We start from the raw sequence: 18,845 nt of genomic DNA on the forward strand, positions 1-18,845 counted from the left end.
AGGAGGAATGGTGGACAGTAACTAAGATTATTTTCTGATCTGACACAATTATAGTTGAGATTTGATTAGGCAACAGGAGGTGTGAGAGTTTGACATTTTGTTGAATCATCCAACCACCCTGAGGTGTGGCTCTATGACAGCATCACATCGTTTCATTTTTCTGCTGCCAATGGCCAAAAATCATGATTCCTATTGCTGCTGGATGACTTACTGCTGATGTGTTGCAATGTTGTTTTTCTACTTAAACTTAAGGTGTTGATATTTTCATATTTAGTGCAGGTTTCTTTTTTGCTTTGACTGTGGGTTGCCTTTTAAATCCATTGTAATTATAGTGAATCAAGAACCCTCGTTCTAATTGAGTGCTGAATATTTGATACTTACTCACTCTTTCATTTCAGTGTGAAGGCATAACATGTTATGTCTATGTGATCATTTTGTGTGTTTGTGTAGCACTGGAGAAAACGCATGAAACGTGTCATTTCACTATCAATTTTTGTCCAAAGTTCAATCAAATGATGACTGTCAAATAAGAATTACTTCCTATTGCCCTGAGGTGGTGCTATGACTATAACTGAATATTTGCATGCAGAGATCTTCAGACTGAGACTCTTATTAAACATGTGAAGTTTAAGGAAGATTGGGCAATGTATATTTGAGTTACATCAACTTCCATCCATCATCTATACCTGTTCTTCTTTGAGGGAAACAGGGGGAGCCATACCAGCTGACATGCAAGAGGTGGGGTACATCATTTCCCAGGGCCAACATACAGAGACAAACAACTATTCACACTAACATTTACACCTACAGATAATTTAGAGTCTCCAATTGACCTGACCCTAGTCTGCATGTCATTGGATGGTGTAAGGAAGTCGCAGTTCCCGAAGAGAACCAACGCAGACACAGGGAGAACATGCAGATCCTGCACATACTTTACCATTCCAAACAAGGAACAGAAATTTGCTGCGCCGCCAAGGCAATGCTGTTCAAGAAATCTTCAAAATAAAGCATCATCTAGGTCTTGAGGCCTTTCTCACCAAATTTGAGGTGGATGCAGTCAACCCTGAAAGAGGAAGACATCAAACACGAAAAATATTTCCTGTTGTCTGCATTTGGTGCAATGATTATACCTGAATATTAGCATGTTTGCCAATAGATCCCCCAAATCCTCCTCCATAGTGGACCTTAAGTGCAAGTTTTATGGCTGAAATCTCAAAATAGTTCTCAACCCGCAAAAGTGCTCTTATGTGGATTGCTGCTCAGAAACCCTCAGGGCGCTATTCTTAAATCCTGATGCTGGCTGTCTTTCTGTTTAGTGTAATACACACCTCAACTGAAGGAGAAGGTAAACCTACTTTTCTTTTCTACTACTTTAGTCATATCATTGGGGAAACAAAACATGATTTCAAATATATTCAAAAAAGCATTTCATCAGTGGAAAGGTTTGAGTTGAAGGGGAAAAGAAATGTATATTTGAGAGTCACTCTGGGGTTCAGTTCATGCTCAACTGGCATATATTGAGAGATGTTCTAAACTGACTCTGGCTCTTGAAATTCACTGCAGGTTTTTTTTTCCTAATACTTCTGTTGTTTAAAGCATGGGAGCACATGAACCTCGGGTGTACAGAAGACCCATAAAAGGCCTGAACTGACGCCTGTTGAACTGGAAGCCAACAGCCGCCTCCAGCTATAGTAAACTTTTAGCAAAGTAAATTACCTGATCAGTTGCGTACTAGTGATATTGCCTGTCATGAAATTCCAGTCTCTCCTAAATGGTACCAGCCTTGTTATAACTTCAAATTGTGGGGTATGAGAGAGTTTCATGACACCCTACAGCTATGGCATCGAGCTGTAGACCAGCTTGCAGTGCTTGAGTCAAGGCTGTAATATATCGAACTCTCACAGCGGGAGCTCTAAGCATGATTTTTATATGAAGTATACATGTTAGAGAGCAGGTCACCATGTCAACATACAGCATGCCTTGTTATATGCAAATGAACATGAGCGATTACCTTGAATTTGAACATTGATTGTATGAATGTTAGTAACTTTTAAATTCTCACTGTTGCACTGCATCTGTGTATCTGTGTTAGTAAAAAGGTGAAGGTCTCAAACTCAAGTTTGCTAAACAAACGACTCACTGCACCACTCACTGGAACTCAGATGTAAATTGTGAGGTACTTAATCTAATAATTCCTGGGTATTTAAAATAGCTAGCCCATTGACTCTTTTACTTCACTCTTTGCTTCATTTTGCTTACGGTTCATGACAGAGAAAATACCCAAAATATTTTTCCTTTTGGTCCTTTACCCACTTGATGAAACAGACCAGCGACTTTAAACAAAGAACCACAGACGACTAGTAGTGGAACACGGCCAGATTAGCTGCAGAAAAGATTTCAGCGAGTGCAGGAGCTCCACAATCATTTCTTCTCTGGAAGGCTATTAGACACATGAGTTTTTTTTTACAATGAAAAAAACTTACTACTAAAAATTACTACTTTCAGTTTCATTGTTGCCAAAAAATTAGAGAACCTTCTCACGACACGTGCAAGTGTTATAGCCCTTAACACCGACACACACTTGTTCAGCCGCGTCAGCTACACCCTGCTTCCCACCCTGGGCACAGTTCACAGCACATCATCAAAGACACTAACACAGGAGCTGACAAAAGAAATAAAACACTGAGAAAAACAAGCCACCTCAATCTGCACATGATGGTATGGACAAATATTCTTCCACAGTCTCCTTCTACTCACCCTACTCTCCTCACTCTGTGTGTGTGTGTGTGTGTGTGTGTGTGTGTGTGTATGTGCTCACTATAAAAAAACATTTCTATTGAGTTAGGTCTAAGAAATACAGAGCCTGGCTAAATGGTTTAATACATTAATCCGTGGTTAATAAATTAATTCAATCAAATTAGAATAAAAAACAATGGTGCATTGGAGTTTGTAAGTTCTCCCTGTATCTGAGTGGGTGGTCTCTGGGTACTCCTGCCTCCTCCCACAGTCCAAACACACACGGTTAGATTAATTGTAGACTTTAAATTGACCCTGGGGGTGAATGGGAGAATGAGTGGTTGTTTGTCTCTAAGAATCAGCCAGTGATGGGTTGTCCCCCCCTGACTCTGACTTCATAATGAAGTTCTACTGAACATATTTGCCAAGTGTCCTGCAGAGACACATTTTAAGTTTTGTATTACTGGTATGCCTATTTGAATATGTTTAATCAACTTACACACTTAGACTCCTATCTTTCGCCAGTGGGTCCATGACGTCTGGTCTCCTGCCTCTGACAGGGTCCTGGTGCCACAACACAACTTCTGTGTTATCACACTTCTTGATCTAGGATGGTTGAGCCATAAGGAGATAAGGCAATGTATCTTAACAACATTTCGCAAAGACCGCCCCTACTCCTCAGCCCCTGATTGACATTTGTTTGTCATTTGGTTTGTCATCACAGAGATTTAAAATTGACTGGTTGGCTGCCACACTTTAATTTCCATGCTGCGTGTGTGTGTGTGTGAGAGCAAGAGACGCAGTCTTTCATTCTCAGTCTGTCTTCCATCAGGTGAACTGACATCCTCTGCTTCAGAAATCAGTCACAATAAAGAACACCAATCACTGACTGGCCAGGGTGACCCACACATTGTGTTGAATGTGAGTATTTGCACTTCTGACTTCACGTCATGATTGAATACATTGGTTCACCTGCATGTGTGACTGCCGTGGGATTTCTTTTAAATGCGTCTTTGTGCATATTGTGTGTGAAAAGGAGAGTGTCAGACACCGTCTATTGATCTGTTTGACAGTCTTGTCATGTCTTTAACACACCACAGGATTGCACAATCACTCACATTGATAGCATGAGCCACAGAGAGAGAACAAGTCTCCCTTGGGGAAGAAAAGTGACGCTGAAAGAATAAGTGAAGAAAAGGTGTATAAAGCCGGCATATATCATCGACTGTGGAAAAATGTGATGTTATGGGAACAACAGGGAGGAGAAAGATTCAAGAAGAGAAAAATGAGAAAGTGATAAAAAAAAAAAAAGACGAGAGAGATAGCAGTAAAGGATGGAAGAGAGCATAAAACAACAGGGAGAGAGGAGAATAAAGGGAATATGTAATGTGAATAAGAAGAAAAGGATAAGAAAGGAGGAAGATGGGGTACACAAAACTAATCAGGCATTGTGCGTGTGTGTGTGTGTGTATGCGTGCGTGCGTGTGTGCTATTATTTGATTTTCTTGGGATACACGCTAAAACTTCTGCATGTGGCCATAACGTGTGTGCACTAACATTGTTGCAAAAAAAAATTGATATTGAGGGAAAAAAGAGGAAAAAGTCATTGGAAGCAACTGTGTGTATGAGATAAACAGAATAAAAAAAGAGAGCGAAGTAACAAGAAAGAAGAAGAGCAAAAAAGAGCTGTCCAATGTGCATACACACATGCACTTGTTTGATCCAAACATACATGCTCTAACTCTCCCACACACACACACACACACACACACACACACACACACACACACACCATCTCAAGATGGAGGTTAATGGCAGGTCTGAACAGGGCGTAAAGTTCAAAATGAGCACTTTAATCTCACTGGGCATGAATATAAAACTTAATTTGCATTAACTGGGTGGACCTTTTTTTTCTTGAGTTAAATCCTTATCAAAGACCATGTGTCAAACTTCACTTAGTATAAGGAGTTTGGTTGTGTATCTGTGTGACTGTAGAACTCACTCAGAAGTATTTATGCAAATAAAACCACGTCATTAAAAGAGACTGGGTTGTAATATATCGCTAACCTCCTACCGTCTTGCCTCCTGCTCCTCAGTTAGGGTGCTGTGCCTCGTTCAATTCATCTTGCCTATGTAGTTGCTCCCTAATTGAAGTGTGCATTTCTGTAATATGGCGATAGTAGCCTATTTATTTGTATGTGGGTAGAGACCACAGGGCAGCTTCCTCAAGTCCAACTTTTCAGTGTGTGTGTGTGTGTGTGTGTGTGTGTCTGTGAGAGAGAGAGAGAGAGAGAGAGAGAGAAAAGTGCAAGCTGAGCAAGAAAGGGCTTAATGAACTACTGTGCCTTTACAATGAAACAAGATTTTACCCAAAGACAAAAAGATCAACATCTGGCGGTCAGTGTTAATATTTTGGTTGTGGCAACAAATAAATGAATGTATGTCAAAAAAAATGTGTACATTTTTTCTTGCTCCATTGTGAAACTGCAGTGGGTTAGGGGACGTCTGCTGAGTCCTTTAATGTGGCCAAAAACGTATTTCAAGTTCACACTGGTAAAAGCCACAAGCTTCTCCGACTGCCTCTGAATCAGTTCTCAAATGTCTCAATGTGTCTCAGTTCAGTTTCCAGCTGAACTTACAGGAATCATTCAGGACTGACGTTAATATCAGGTCTAAACTGGGGTATATAGAGACATTTTCCTGACCAGCTGGGACCAATTTAAGTTGTGGATCTTGAGCAAAAAGGACAAATACATATATATATGCTAACTGCACCATTAGACTTAGTGTTTTACCAACACACACACACAAACAAACACACACCCATCTTGATGGCAAATCAATGTTTCTTTTATAAAGAACAGTTTCTATTGTTTCTCTAGAGTTATAGATTCATCCACTTTGGGGGAAGTCACCTCTGAATTTAATTCCCCACTATAGGTAGAAACACTCATTAATCCAAAAACCATGACAGGTCATGATAGATTTAAATTAATCTTCCACTTTCTTAAATCCCTTGGGTATTATATGGGCACTCAGTCTGCAAACAAAAGAATAAACCCTCCCCAGATTGGTTCTTACCCAAGATCCATTTTACAATTACTTCCATTAGCTATAAGTTGTGTTTGACTCCACCAACCTGCTATTTTCTGTGCTCTATGTTAAGCTGAGGAAGTAGAACATATAATGGAGTGCAAATACTATAATCATTAAAATGACCAGCTTCACAGACTGAGCCACTGAGCACAAGAGATGTTCTTCAATAAATACTTAGAGCTTAAAATTGATACGAGGACTTAATCTGTAAAAACAGAGAAATAATGGGACGGACAGCAGCAGGAGGAAATGAAATAGGACAAAAAAGACAGAGATAGCTTGGGGAGCTACATGATTATGTGAATTTGGTATTAATAGCTGCAGGCACAAGACACTGGCCATCTCACTAACTGCTTTACATTTAAGTAATAAGATAGAAGGTCACTGTAAATCTAACACTGGATTGGTAATAACATTAAAATATGCTGATTATGACATGGCAACATGTCCAACGATGCTGCTGTTAAAATACATTAATGACAGACTGTAACTCAAAAGACATGAGGCTGGCATTAAAGGGGAGCAGAGGTACAATTGTAAAACAGTCGAAATTTCATTCAAAAGGTAAGCTACAGTGCTAAAAATCTAATTTATTTCCCAGGAATTGAAATTGATCTTGACATAAATTGCTGCTGCCACGCACAATGAATTATTCATAATGAAAAAAATTTGGGAGGATGTAACAATTCGAGTGGACAGTGGACTAACACATTAACACTAAAATCATTACAGCCTTTTCTGTTCTTCCATGGATCTGAATCAGTAACTAATCATTAATATCAAAATGATTTGAGATCGATAGAGTCCAAGAGACAACTGGTTAAAATTGAAGCAATTCTCTACAGACAGACTTTACAGATCAAGTTCAAGAGGCAAACATGTACATTGTGTTCCATTAAGGTGTTCTTGACATATTGTGTTCACAAGAATGGGATGGATGGACTGAAGTCGGCATTATCTGTTGAAATAATTTTTTTAATTAGCCTTCAGTAATCTTAGTTTAGCATAAAGACCATAAGAAAGCTGCAAACCTGGTTCTCATTTAAACATGGCGATCGGATGATTCTGTTCCCTTCACACAGAGCCAGGTTTAAGACTGAAGCATATTTCCAAAATATATCAAACATTTCTATTAACCAGTCAATTCAATCTTCGCATTGTGCTGACATAATTTTATCCCAGCAACTCATTAGTTAGAATAAAATATTAATTATTTTGAATTCAATTACTGTTTTTGAACACCCTAATCCACCATTTGTCACTTTTTCTCAGGGTGATCCGATTGATCGGCCACTGATCGGTCCCTCTGATTAGTATGATCAGCGATCTTTGTAAAGGCCGATCGGATTAGACAAAACAAACAGCTGTCACTCAACTGAGATGAGAAGGAATTGAGATGGCTCACTCTCTTTTTCAGTAAATACTTTTGTATTTGTTAATTGATGAATACTTTTTGTTGATTTGTTTTTTCCTGGAGTTAATGGTGGAAATAGCTAATGAGTGAAGCATCTTGTTTCTTCTCTCATCTCTGTTGAGAGTTGCACAGTTGCACATTTTATTGATTCCACAGGGAAGTTAAGCTAAAGTTAAGCAGCTGTTGCCGGGCCAATAATAAACAGTTGTCAATTGAATTCATGATACTTTCTCATTCCTTGATCTTATGCAACGTTAATATAGTTAAATAAATATTGCTACATGATACATGGCTTTCAAATTATGATCCGATCGCTGGACCACATTCAGCATTGCCTCTGTGTTAAGCGGCAAATGTTTGTGTTCTGCGATATCAGCAGACTCCCTTTAATTTCGTGCACTTTTGAGAGTTGTTGAGTGAAGAGAAACTTTATAAACTTTGTTAAACACTGCCTACAACTAATTATTAATTGCTCAAGCCTTCAGTTAAATCTGGGAAACGTTATACATGAATTAAATTATTTCTTTGTGTGAAAAACATTTGTCCCAGTGTGTTGGCTCAGTAGTGTTGTCGTCATGTATTTTTTCCCTAAACACATTTCCTCTTTGCAAACAGAGTGATGTACATGTTTATTTGCATATAGAGTGGGGGATTCTAGTGGTCTGTGTGATCGGGTTGTATAACCTCCTCTACTGCGGTCTGCTGTGTGTGACTCCATGGTGAGAGCCTGTCGCAGCCCGGCAGGACAAAAGCTGCATGATGCAAACAGGATGCACATTTCTCCTTTCTCTGGTATTAATGCCTTTCTTCATCATCTATCTGTGAGTGTGTGTCCTGCTCATATATTTCAGTTATGAAATCCTGTCACTCCTGCGGTTGCTGACAGCACAGGTGAAACATGTGGCACAGACACAGGCTGATACAGGAGTTGAATTTGGCACTGAATTGAAAAGAGAGTGTCAGTAATAATGGACATTTACTGACAAACTTCTGAGCAGGATTCAGCCCTGTAGTGTTTATTTGCATATATAGTAAATATATATATATATATCGGCCGAAACTAATTCAAATTATTGGTGATCGGCCCCAAAAATCCTGATCCAAACACACTTACTTTTCTTCTTTTTTTTTTAACCCAACCTGTGCCCTTAGAACAGGATGTTTACCACACCCATTCAGCCTCTGGCCCTCTGGTACATCTCTTCAGTCTGTAAGTCTGTGCACAGCAACCCCCAGGGCTTTTACCTATACCACCATGCTCCAGTCATTGATCATTCCTACACTGTGAGCCAGCTGTCTCACTTGTCCACCTGTTGTCTTCATTTACTCTATATTCATTGGCTGACTGGTTCCTGCTCTGCAAAACGAGTATATTTTAAAATGGAAATGTGTCGATGCATTTCAGTCTATTTGTTACGGCTATTTCTCTCTCCACTCTTTACCTGGGTGATTGGTCAAACGAGAAAAGAAACTAAAGAATTCTGGTCCCAAAATCGTTTCCACTAATGACATTTTTCCATTGCAGAGAGATTCTGCATAATCTCTTTTAAAGACATTACCCACATATCCAACAGTTTTGCTCATAACCAAATACTTTATGATATTTTCACCACCTTTAGCTCTGCTTTAGGTTTAGACATCGTAAGCAAATATCTTTCATACATAGAAATACAGAAAATATAAGTACAGCCAAAACTATTAATTGACTAATTTGATGAATTGATGGATCATGCAATCATGTCAAAACACTCCACATTCCAGGTTCTCAAATGTAAAGATTTGCCAATATTCTATATGATTATTTTCATAATTTAAAATGTCAGTAGTGAGTATTATTAAGCTTTCACTTTGGTCGCCAGATAATTCTAACAGCAACCTAACAATACAAATAATCAGAAGATTAATCCATGGTGAAAACAATACTTTGGTTTGCAATTTAATTTCTTGAAAGTTTTTCAAAATAAAATCAGGCATTGTGACATCCCAACCAGAGCATCTTTACTTTTGGTGCAAGCCACAGCTGAGATATTTGTTTTTATGGTTCTTTCATTACTGTGAATAATACTGAGCATGACAGATTACCATCAGCACATTAACTTGACTACAGCCTCCTTTAACAAACTGGCTAAACTCAGAGTGTTGGCAGCCTCTCCAGGCCTCCACGGTGCATTTGGATTTGGACACAAATCTGCTGAACCAGTCTGTGTCACACACACACACACACACACACACACACACACACACACACACAAACACAAACACACACAGAAAAAACAGGACGACAACACTGTTATTCCTGAACAAATGATGGTAAGGCTTTCAAGAGTTTCTGGCAATGACAGATGGTGGAAAGAGTGAAAAGTCTATTAAAAAAATCACTTTCATCATCTTTATCTTCTGTGAAGCCAGACAGAAGGAGAGCGAGTGAACATTAAATGACTAACTGTATGAGAAATAATATGACAAACAATGTCAGGGGGGTGGAATGGTACCACCAGTTACTGTAGTATGATTATCACATAAGTCTAAAACATTGTATTACACCTGAATGGCAGTAAGCAGATTGTGGACCAAATTGTGCAGGCACAGTTCAAGTAAAAACAGCTTTAGAGTAATTCTGTTATTCTTTCCTGCTTAATTGCTTCAACCTCAGGTAACTTTATCAGCTGGAACTTCAGCTTTAATTCTCATACAACAACTTGAAAGGCCGAGACATTGAGCCTGATTCATACTGTTCATTTCAGCTGCAAAATCTACACACGTCACTTATTCCTTAGACAATCTCGCCAATTTCTTTGGCTTACACATGCCAACGTGCTGCATTTTATTTTTGAACACACTTAACTGAAACTGCTCTACAACAGTTGAGCCGCTGGTGAACCCCTGGGTGAATCCCCACCCCCAACACCCCCTTCAAAACCATTTTCATGATGAAACAGTGTGAAATTATATCAAGTGTTATGTAAGATAGAAGAAAGATTAATATACTCATCTGATAGCAAAGGAAGCATTACAGCAACAGAGGCTAATACGAGTTGTACTAGGCAACTGAGTGCTAGAAGTACGTAACTGTAAATACAAGTATAGCCAAAATAATTGGCCAATTTCCTCAAGCAAAGATGTCAAAATATATTTTATTATTCCAGTTTCCTTAAATGTGGAGATTTGCTGCTTATTCTAAAATTATTTTAATAAATCTAAATGTTTTTGGTCAAATTCATTTTGGTCAATTTGGACTCCAAATAATTGTGAGAGCATTCCTCACTGTTTTCTGAAAAAACATTCACTCAATGAAAAAAGAATCACAAAAATGTATCCTTGGTAAAAAAAAAATACTCACTGATTACAGTTTCAAACAAGAGAAGAAGAGAGAAGAAGAAGAAAATAAACTACAGGGTGGTCACTCTCACAAGGCCCACTTAAAGTCACGTGAGTTTCAAATAAGCAGAAACCAGTAGTGCAAATGTTACCATTGCTGTGGCCTTCCAAAAGTGCACCACTAACTCAGCCATCAACCAGAGAACTGTGCCATCCAGCAAATCCAAAACACAAGTGATTTTATCTGAAGCTGGGAACTAGGATTTCTCCAAACTCCAGTTGGCAAAACACTGGTGAAAGTCCCCTTAACTCATCTGAGTGTGACTCAAATTGTCTGTATGCTTCTCCTCAACAAATGAAAAGAGTAATCAGAAATGCCTCTGGAAGCTAAATGATTTCTGCTGTGGCAGTGCACTGAGTTTTACATTTCCATGTTTTTTAATGAACCATTTACACAAGAAGACAGAAACAATAAAAACAAGAATTACTGGGCAATGAACAGAGTAGATGAGAGGAAAGGGTGAGCATTCTGGGAGGCACTGGAAAGTCTGCTGTGAGATGCAGATTAGCCAACAGGTCCCTCAACCTGAGGAACCACGTAGGCTATTTGTCTTCGCCAGTGGATACAACCGATAGAAGCGTCTTCTGAAATGGTGCCTCTGTCGGATAGTTAACATCTGGTTAAACTCATGGAATGGTCAAGCATGAATGTAACAATAATGACCATCAGTTTTAAACTGTCTTCTGACTCCCTCCTTTGTTCTGTTCACACGGCTCGCACTAAACTGTCTGCACCAACAACCTATGGACTCTAAGCTGGAGTGGAACTTACAGTCTCTTTGAATGAGGAGCCGAGCTAAGTGTGTGCATCAGAGTCTTAATTATTTACAGAAAAGGAAATACAAGTCAAATGAGAAAAGAAAGACATCCAAGTGTCTTTACATTGGATTAGTGTTTGTTAATGCGGCTAATCAGTGTGTATATGTGAATAGAAAACCAAAATATATGCTATTTATGCCCTTAGAAAGAATTAAAGACATGCAGACTGTGTTTCATCTCAGTAAACAAAAGATGAGCAACATATGCAGCTCACAGGCGTCCCTCACTTCCATCTGTATGGATACGTTACTGTGGCAAGCCGGAACTCACAATAAGCACATTGTTGTATTTTGTGGCTGAATGTACTGTGTGTGTGTGTGTGTGTGTGTTGATGTGCTCGTTAGAGATGTGTGAAGCCTAAAAACTAATTTTTATTTTTGTAACTGTAAACATATGTCTGCATATCTAATAATTTGTGTTACCTCTTTAGGACCTTTTCCAGCATAAACGCTGACCTTGTCAGGACTAGTGGACCTCATGGAGCCCAAAGCCTGGTCGTAATGAGGCAAAATGTTATCCCTGAGCTCAGATGTGAATTGTGTTTAGGGTTAAGGTTAGGGTTATGCATGAAGTCGTGGTTGAGGTAAGGGATTAGGTTTTGGTTGTTCACAATAAATGGAAGTCAATGCAAAGTTCTTATAAGAACAGCAGCAAAAAAAGTGGCTGGTCTGCACACATGAATATGCACACATTGATACACACACACGTATGCACGCTCACACAGCTACAATCAGAGTTCACTGAAAAACACAGTTTCATTTGAACAAGGCGCCGGCCGTTTGGTGATTATGTTGGAATTTAAGATAAACATCCATAGCCTCACACTGTACTATATCTGACATGAAGCTAAATGTCATATGGCTGTGTATACATTTGGGGGTGGAGGTAGAAAAGTTTTACATACTGAGAATTGACAAGCCAACAGCTGTATACGTCTTTTTCAGTCCATGCATGTGACTTGCTCTCAGTTACTTACTAGTGTTCCCCTGCCACACAGCTGTAAACTGAGCAGCAAAGAAAGTCAAACATCTGGATAACGTTTGGAATTCTTCAATATGACTCCTAATACCTTCGTCTGGATACTGACGTAAAAAAATACATGTTTTACATATACAATTTAAATGTTTTCTTAAAAAACTATTTTTCATATGAAGAATAAGCTTTCACATATTTTTTTTTATTGTGGCAGGTGAGAACATTAGGACTCATTTCTGACACTACTTTTATTTTTAGCTGTAATCAATTCTGGGAGGCAAGAGTCCACTGGAGTATCTGCTGCTCTGTTCCTCTCATCTTAATATTAATTAATACCAAATAAATTGTCAATTGAAATGGTTGATTGGTTTGAGATCAGATCAACTCATATACATATCCTGTCATTAAGACCTGAACTGAACATGTGACCAGAAGAGTGTATTCTCCACAGGTCCAAAGACAGGAGGAGAGCAAAGACATTTAAAAGTCCGAAACATATTGTGGCTTTTTTATGTGGAGAAAACTATGGAGATGGACAAAGGATCAGACGCTGACATTTTTCGAACTCGGCAGCACTTGTGGAATGAACCACAAACCCAGACAAGAGGACGTGATGGGAGATCCTGATACATGATGCTTCCAGCCTCACGCGCACACACTTGACTGTCCTTCCAAGAATCATGTCAGAAGCTCCTTCCCTCCCCCTGTGTTACAGTTTTTCACAATTGTCCTTTTCCTCCTGTCCTTTTCTCAGAATTCTAAACACAAAACTCTTTTCTCAAACTACATTCACAAAACCTCTTATTCCTTTTGCAAAACCACACCATCGCCTCAGAAGAGTTTCACATGTGCTCAAAACTGAACAATGTTGTAGGATCTTGCATGAATCGGTCAAAATAGAAAAACTGCTGAGCTGTCATTTAACACTACACCAAAAAATTGAAAACAAAGTGGTCAAGGCATGTTGATCATGGAGTAAAGTACTTTACACAGTTGATCATTGTGCTTCATTGAGCGTCATCCTATCTTTGGGCTGGGTCAGGCCACAGCTCTTCATCCACATCACACGTTATACTGTATTTGCACTTGTCAGGCAACGAGGGAAAAAACCCTAGTGTGCCGTACCCAGCCCTGACACATCTCCTCACCAATGTCATCACAGGCTAGTTCCATGGCCTCAAGAACATTACAGTAAGCCTGGAGCAGGGCTGTCGCTCGTACACCTTCCATCTCCAAGTGGACAAAAACTCCTCTGTTGCATTGAGGAAGGGAGAGTACGGTGGCAAGTATAGGTTACTGTAATGATATTCTGATTCATATTCTACTGATTCATACTCTTCGTCTTCCTCTCCCTCCTCTTCCTCCTTCTTGTCCTCCGCCTCTACCTCCTCTTACACGCACTCGTCCTCTGTGTCTCTGATCCATCGTTGTCATGAGCTTGCAGGACCAACCTGCTTGCACTCTGAACTGTCTTATATTGGTTGTCATGTTGTCATGACATGATGTTTAGGTTTTTGTGCATCACAGTGACAATTGTGTTTTATTGCATGAGAATGTGTTTAGAGTTTTTGCAAAAGGAAGGACTGAGATCTGCAAATAGCGTTTTATTAGGTGAAGATAGTTTATGGTTTTGTCAAAATGATGCTCAGTTCAGTGAATGAGTTTAGACAACTGAGCAACTGATTCACACAACAGGAATTAGTGTTTTAGCAATTCAGAAAAACTGTAAAGTGTGCCTCTGCTCAGATTAAATCCCTGGAGTGAGTGAAAATAAGAGCGAGAAAGTAAGAGAGCAAGGGAGAGAGAGAGAGAGAGATAGAGAGAGACAGGGAGAGAGAGAGAGAGAGAGAGAGAGAGAGAGAGAGAGAGGGGAAAAGTGAGACGGGGACAGACAGAGAGAATGCGATGGGATTACAGGGATAATGCGAGCAGATGGAGAGAGGTCGAGGCTCTAGCAGGACTCTCCACTCCAAATGGATTAAAGGACTTCAGCTGAGCCACTGACAACTGAGCGGATGCAGTGTTCATCGCGCAGGAGACACCGAGCCGATCCCCCCCCCCCCACACACACACACTCTCACACACACTCTCACACACACACACACACACACACACACACACACACATCGCCTGCTGCTGAGCCCGGAAATGAAAACTTGCTGTCTTTTGGCATGACACAGTAAACAGACAGTTCATGGAAATGTATTTCCCACTGCCCAACACTCTTCAGAAAAACTGATAAAAGATTAGGCGCTTAGGCTTTAAAAAAAAACCATTTACGCTGATGCTACTCTTTAAACTTTAAATTAACATGCAGCCTGTAGGAGCGAGAGCACATTCAGAGAAAGGTGCAAAGTGAAGAGCCAATCACCCAAACCAGAAAGGGATTTGGCCAAACATAAGTGATGTGTCTCTAATCTTCAAAAACACTAAACCATTTTACACTTAATATGTAACTTATCATTATTCTATCTGAACGGATTTATCTGGATTGCATTTAAACTTCTTATGCACCACATTATTGTTTCATAAAATTGCAGAGGAGACTCCATGTAACTGCTTCTCTTTTTCAATTCAGATTTGTTTTTTTCCTCCGCAAGAGGACGGGTACACCCTGCACAGGTTAGCAAATCAGTGCTGACATACAATGACAAACAACCATCCACTCATATTCACACCTATAAAGTCAATTTATAATCTCCAGTTGACCTTAGCTGCATGTCTTTGGACTGTGGGAGGAAGCCTGAGTACCTGGAGAAAAGAAACAGGTGGAACATCCAAACTCCAGGAGGGAGCGTCGGCCAGCAGATTCAAACCCAGAACCATCCTGTGACGGTGCAAACCACAGTTCCCAGCATTTATCTACTGGCTTGAATTAAAAAATAACTTGTGTAAATGTGGAGGCCAAAAGTCTGAGTGCCTCCATAGAATCAAACACCAGCTAAACAGCTTCCTTCTGACGCTCTATGATGGAACTCTCTTAAAGATGACGCTGCAATCCTGCTACAGTAAGATGAAGTGTCACAGTGCGCACTGTAAATGTATCGCTTTTTCCCCCATCGATACCAAAGTGTTTAAGATGGAAATTAATGTGACAAAAAGCCAACTCTGCATGCAGTTACTGAGAGTGTAAATTAGCATTGTGTGCCAACAGCAGGCTCAGCTTCTTTTCTGCATCAGGAAAGTTCACATTACTGCAACCAATAGGTCGCATTGATTGGGTCACTTCCCCAGTCAAGTGCTGTTAACTAGTCCAAATGGAACAAGCTGTGGAGCTGCATCCGTCTAGCCAACTTACACAGAAACAGACAGATTTATATTAGATATAGAACCAACTGTCAACTTCAGATTAGACTCTTTCCAGGAAGTTATTTGTTTTTGCAGCCTGTACTCTAGTCTCCAGTGCTCAGTGCCACATTTAATTAGCCCAGTGGTTCATTCCCTCACATAAGTATTTATGGATGTGGATGTGGCTGCATGTTAACTCCCCCTCTATGTCTCTGCTCTCACTCTGCTCTATCCACTGGTGATAATTAACCTGTTGGTACAGTGGCCATCATGCACCACGCTTCTCTCATGACATCCCAGCATCTGTTGCTGCTGGCAGCAGCAGCAGCAGCAGCAGCAGCAGAGGGTATCTTTATGTTGCCTTAATTCATCCATACACATGAATCATCATCAGCGCTGATGAATGTCACTCAGTTTAACCTCAAATGTAATCACTGAAGGCTTTGACACTACTCACAGCCAGACTCCCCCCTTGGACAAGCCTGATCTCTCCTCATCTCAGAGTCTGAGCAGGGCTGCACCTGGGTAGTGAATAGAGATGAGGCAGCCTGGGAATAGTGATGCTGTGAACAGAGGCAGCAAGGTACCCCTGCACAGCAAGATCACTTGTTAATGCTGCTCCTTCCTAGGGTTTCCTCCCTCTTCAAACACAAATAACCCTCAAGCACAATGTGTTCTGGACCATGGCTCAGGAGCTCAACACAGGGAAAAAGTTCTAGAAGCAACATTAAACCCACACGTTTTATCCAGTTATCTATCGAATAAAGAATTCTCCAGAAGTCTCCAGCTCCACTGTCTCTCTATTATGATAAATTCAGCCACAGAGAAAAAGGCTAAATACTGGTGAGACTGGTAGAAAGAGAGGATAATTGGGACAATACCCCCACAAATGAATCAAATCCAGTCACTCCTCTCACACCGTGCGTATTTACGCACCAAATTCAGTGTCAGAAATGTAAAGTAAATGCCACAACAATGCAACAAGAAGAAAGTGTGTCATTGGTAAAGAGTATGAAAATTGATTTTTTATATTTTGCACGTCTCCCAGGGGGTGCACAGGAGACAAGAAATGCGCGCGCAAACGATCATGTTCAATACCGTGTCTCACTCCTCTCTCTCCTTATCTTCCACATCCTCATTCACACACACACACACATGGCGTCGATCAGTCACACACGCGCGCGATCGGTATCTCGCTCACCTCTTTTATCCTGAACTTTGACGCTGATCTCCACCAGAGGCTCCGTCTCTCGGTCCAGTCTCCGTGATATCACTATATCCCCGCTGTCCCGACTCACGCTCACCGGTGAGCTCTCCGCGTCGGGCTCCACCAGTTCGAACGTGGCCGACTGAAACCTCACCGGGTTCAGGTTCATCACCACCGAACCGATCCCTGCATCCTCAGACACGTTGATGAAAACTGGGCTGTCTGACTCCAGCACAGACCTGGACCTCCGCGCTCGTACTTTAACTTGTGGGTTAGGTTTCCGTTTCCCCGGTTGAGGGTTCACCGAGGGCATCATGGGCCACTGCCTGGGACTGATCTCCACCGAAACGCACTCACTCGTGCGCGGTGGCCACCCGCGGTCCCGGGCAAACACTTTGAATCTAATCGGTTCATCCAGACCGAGGATGGAGTCCACCAGGAGGATGTCGCCAGTTTTTGGCACCGCGTAGAAACTCCCGTTCTTCGGCAGGGCGAAGTAGATGAGCTCCGCGTTCTTGCCGCTGTCTCCGTCGCGCGCGGTGACCCCGTAGATGGCCGTGCGGAGCGCAGTGGCATCATCCAGGCTCAGTTTCACATCGGCACCGGGGAAGGTGGGCTGGTGGTCATTCGTGTCCAGGACGTCCACCTTGATGGACGCCACTTCAGCCACCACCGGGGAATCCTCTTCATCTTCCCGGGTTAGTGCCGCGCATTGACCGCAACACAAACCCAGACCCAGTGCGTATCCAGACCGCTCCTCTCGGTCCAAGACCCCAGAAGTCTTGAGTAAAATATGTCCCCGTTTGTGGTGCGCAAACACACGGAAATTGTCGCTCCCGTCCCCTAAGAGTTTAAAGTGCGATGCCGCTGAGCCGGATCCCTCGGTGCCGCACAGTCTCTGCGAGTTGAGCCGTTTTAACGGGACGCTCAGTCCATTGACACGGGAGCCCGGAGACGAGTTCTCAAACACATGCCCGTGAAAGAACGGCACTTGCTCCATGGTCTTATTCCCGAGTGCGCACGAAACCAAAAAGGGTAAAAACGCGACCCACATCATGACTGGATGTCTCACAGGCTCCGCTGCACTAAAGCGCTCGTGCTGCGCACAGGTCCATGGGGGATATTTCTCCTCTTGTCCCTTTATCATGCAAAACTTCCATCAGATCGGAGCGCGCACATCTGTCGGCACCATGCTCCAACTCGACGCAGGAGAACTTTTGTGTGTGTGTTTGTGGTGCCTGTCCTCCTCCTCTGTCTGCTGTCTCCCCAGCAGCGCTGTCTGTCTGTGCGCGGCCCAGGAAAAAAAAATGCCTCTTGCCGCTCGAGCGCGCTCTTACCTCCGATCCCTCCTCGCTCTCTTTTGCGTGCGTTGTTTTCCGATCTCACGCGGGAACCACATTTAATCCAGGAGTTGCTGCAAACTGTGCGCAGCCGCGTCGGCTTCCCTCTCAGGTGGCTCGCCTCTTATCAAAATGAAATCGATTCTCTTTGGAACTCACATGCACTGATGAGACCCAGGTCAGCGGGATGGTATGGCACATAACCGGCATGCTTTACGCACGCTTTGCCAAAAAGAAACAGCCCGGCGTCATGCATCTGCAGAGTGATGCAGCGGCACCGGACTCTCTTCAGAAATGAACTTCTCAGCAAAGCAGCACAGACTCGAATCAACTCGCGTGCTCGGGGCGCGTGCACATAAACACCCACACGAACGCAGCCAACAGCGCGCAGTCGTGTGTGTTTGGCTGTGCGTGTCTGCTTGTGTGTGTGTGTGGGGGGGGGGGGTATTCCTCAGGGAAACAACCCGACCTCCCTTCTCCCAGTGATCAATGTCCATTCTTGCACGTCCAGATCCATCACCCCTTTTTCCAATAACACGCCAGTCCATTGGATTAAAATTATGTAAAAATCGATCATTTTAAAACGCCTCCG

General features: G+C 41.8%; 1 protein-coding gene across 1 annotated transcript in view; it reads right to left on the reverse strand.

The window, feature by feature from the left end:
• Window positions 1–18,569, reverse strand: part of LOC109624855 (neural-cadherin) — a 271,831-nt gene extending 253,262 nt beyond the window's left edge. The window contains exon 1 of the mRNA XM_069532203.1: window positions 16,908–18,569. Coding sequence (XP_069388304.1) covers window positions 16,908–18,060 — 1,153 coding nt within the window. The 5' untranslated portion in view covers window positions 18,061–18,569. The remainder of the gene's footprint in view (window positions 1–16,907) is intronic.
• Between the last annotated feature and the right edge of the window lie 276 nt (window positions 18,570–18,845).

The sequence above is a fragment of the Paralichthys olivaceus genome, chromosome 1 (genome assembly GCF_024713975.1).
Source record: "Paralichthys olivaceus isolate ysfri-2021 chromosome 1, ASM2471397v2, whole genome shotgun sequence".
Classification (NCBI taxonomy): domain Eukaryota; kingdom Metazoa; phylum Chordata; class Actinopteri; order Pleuronectiformes; family Paralichthyidae; genus Paralichthys; species Paralichthys olivaceus.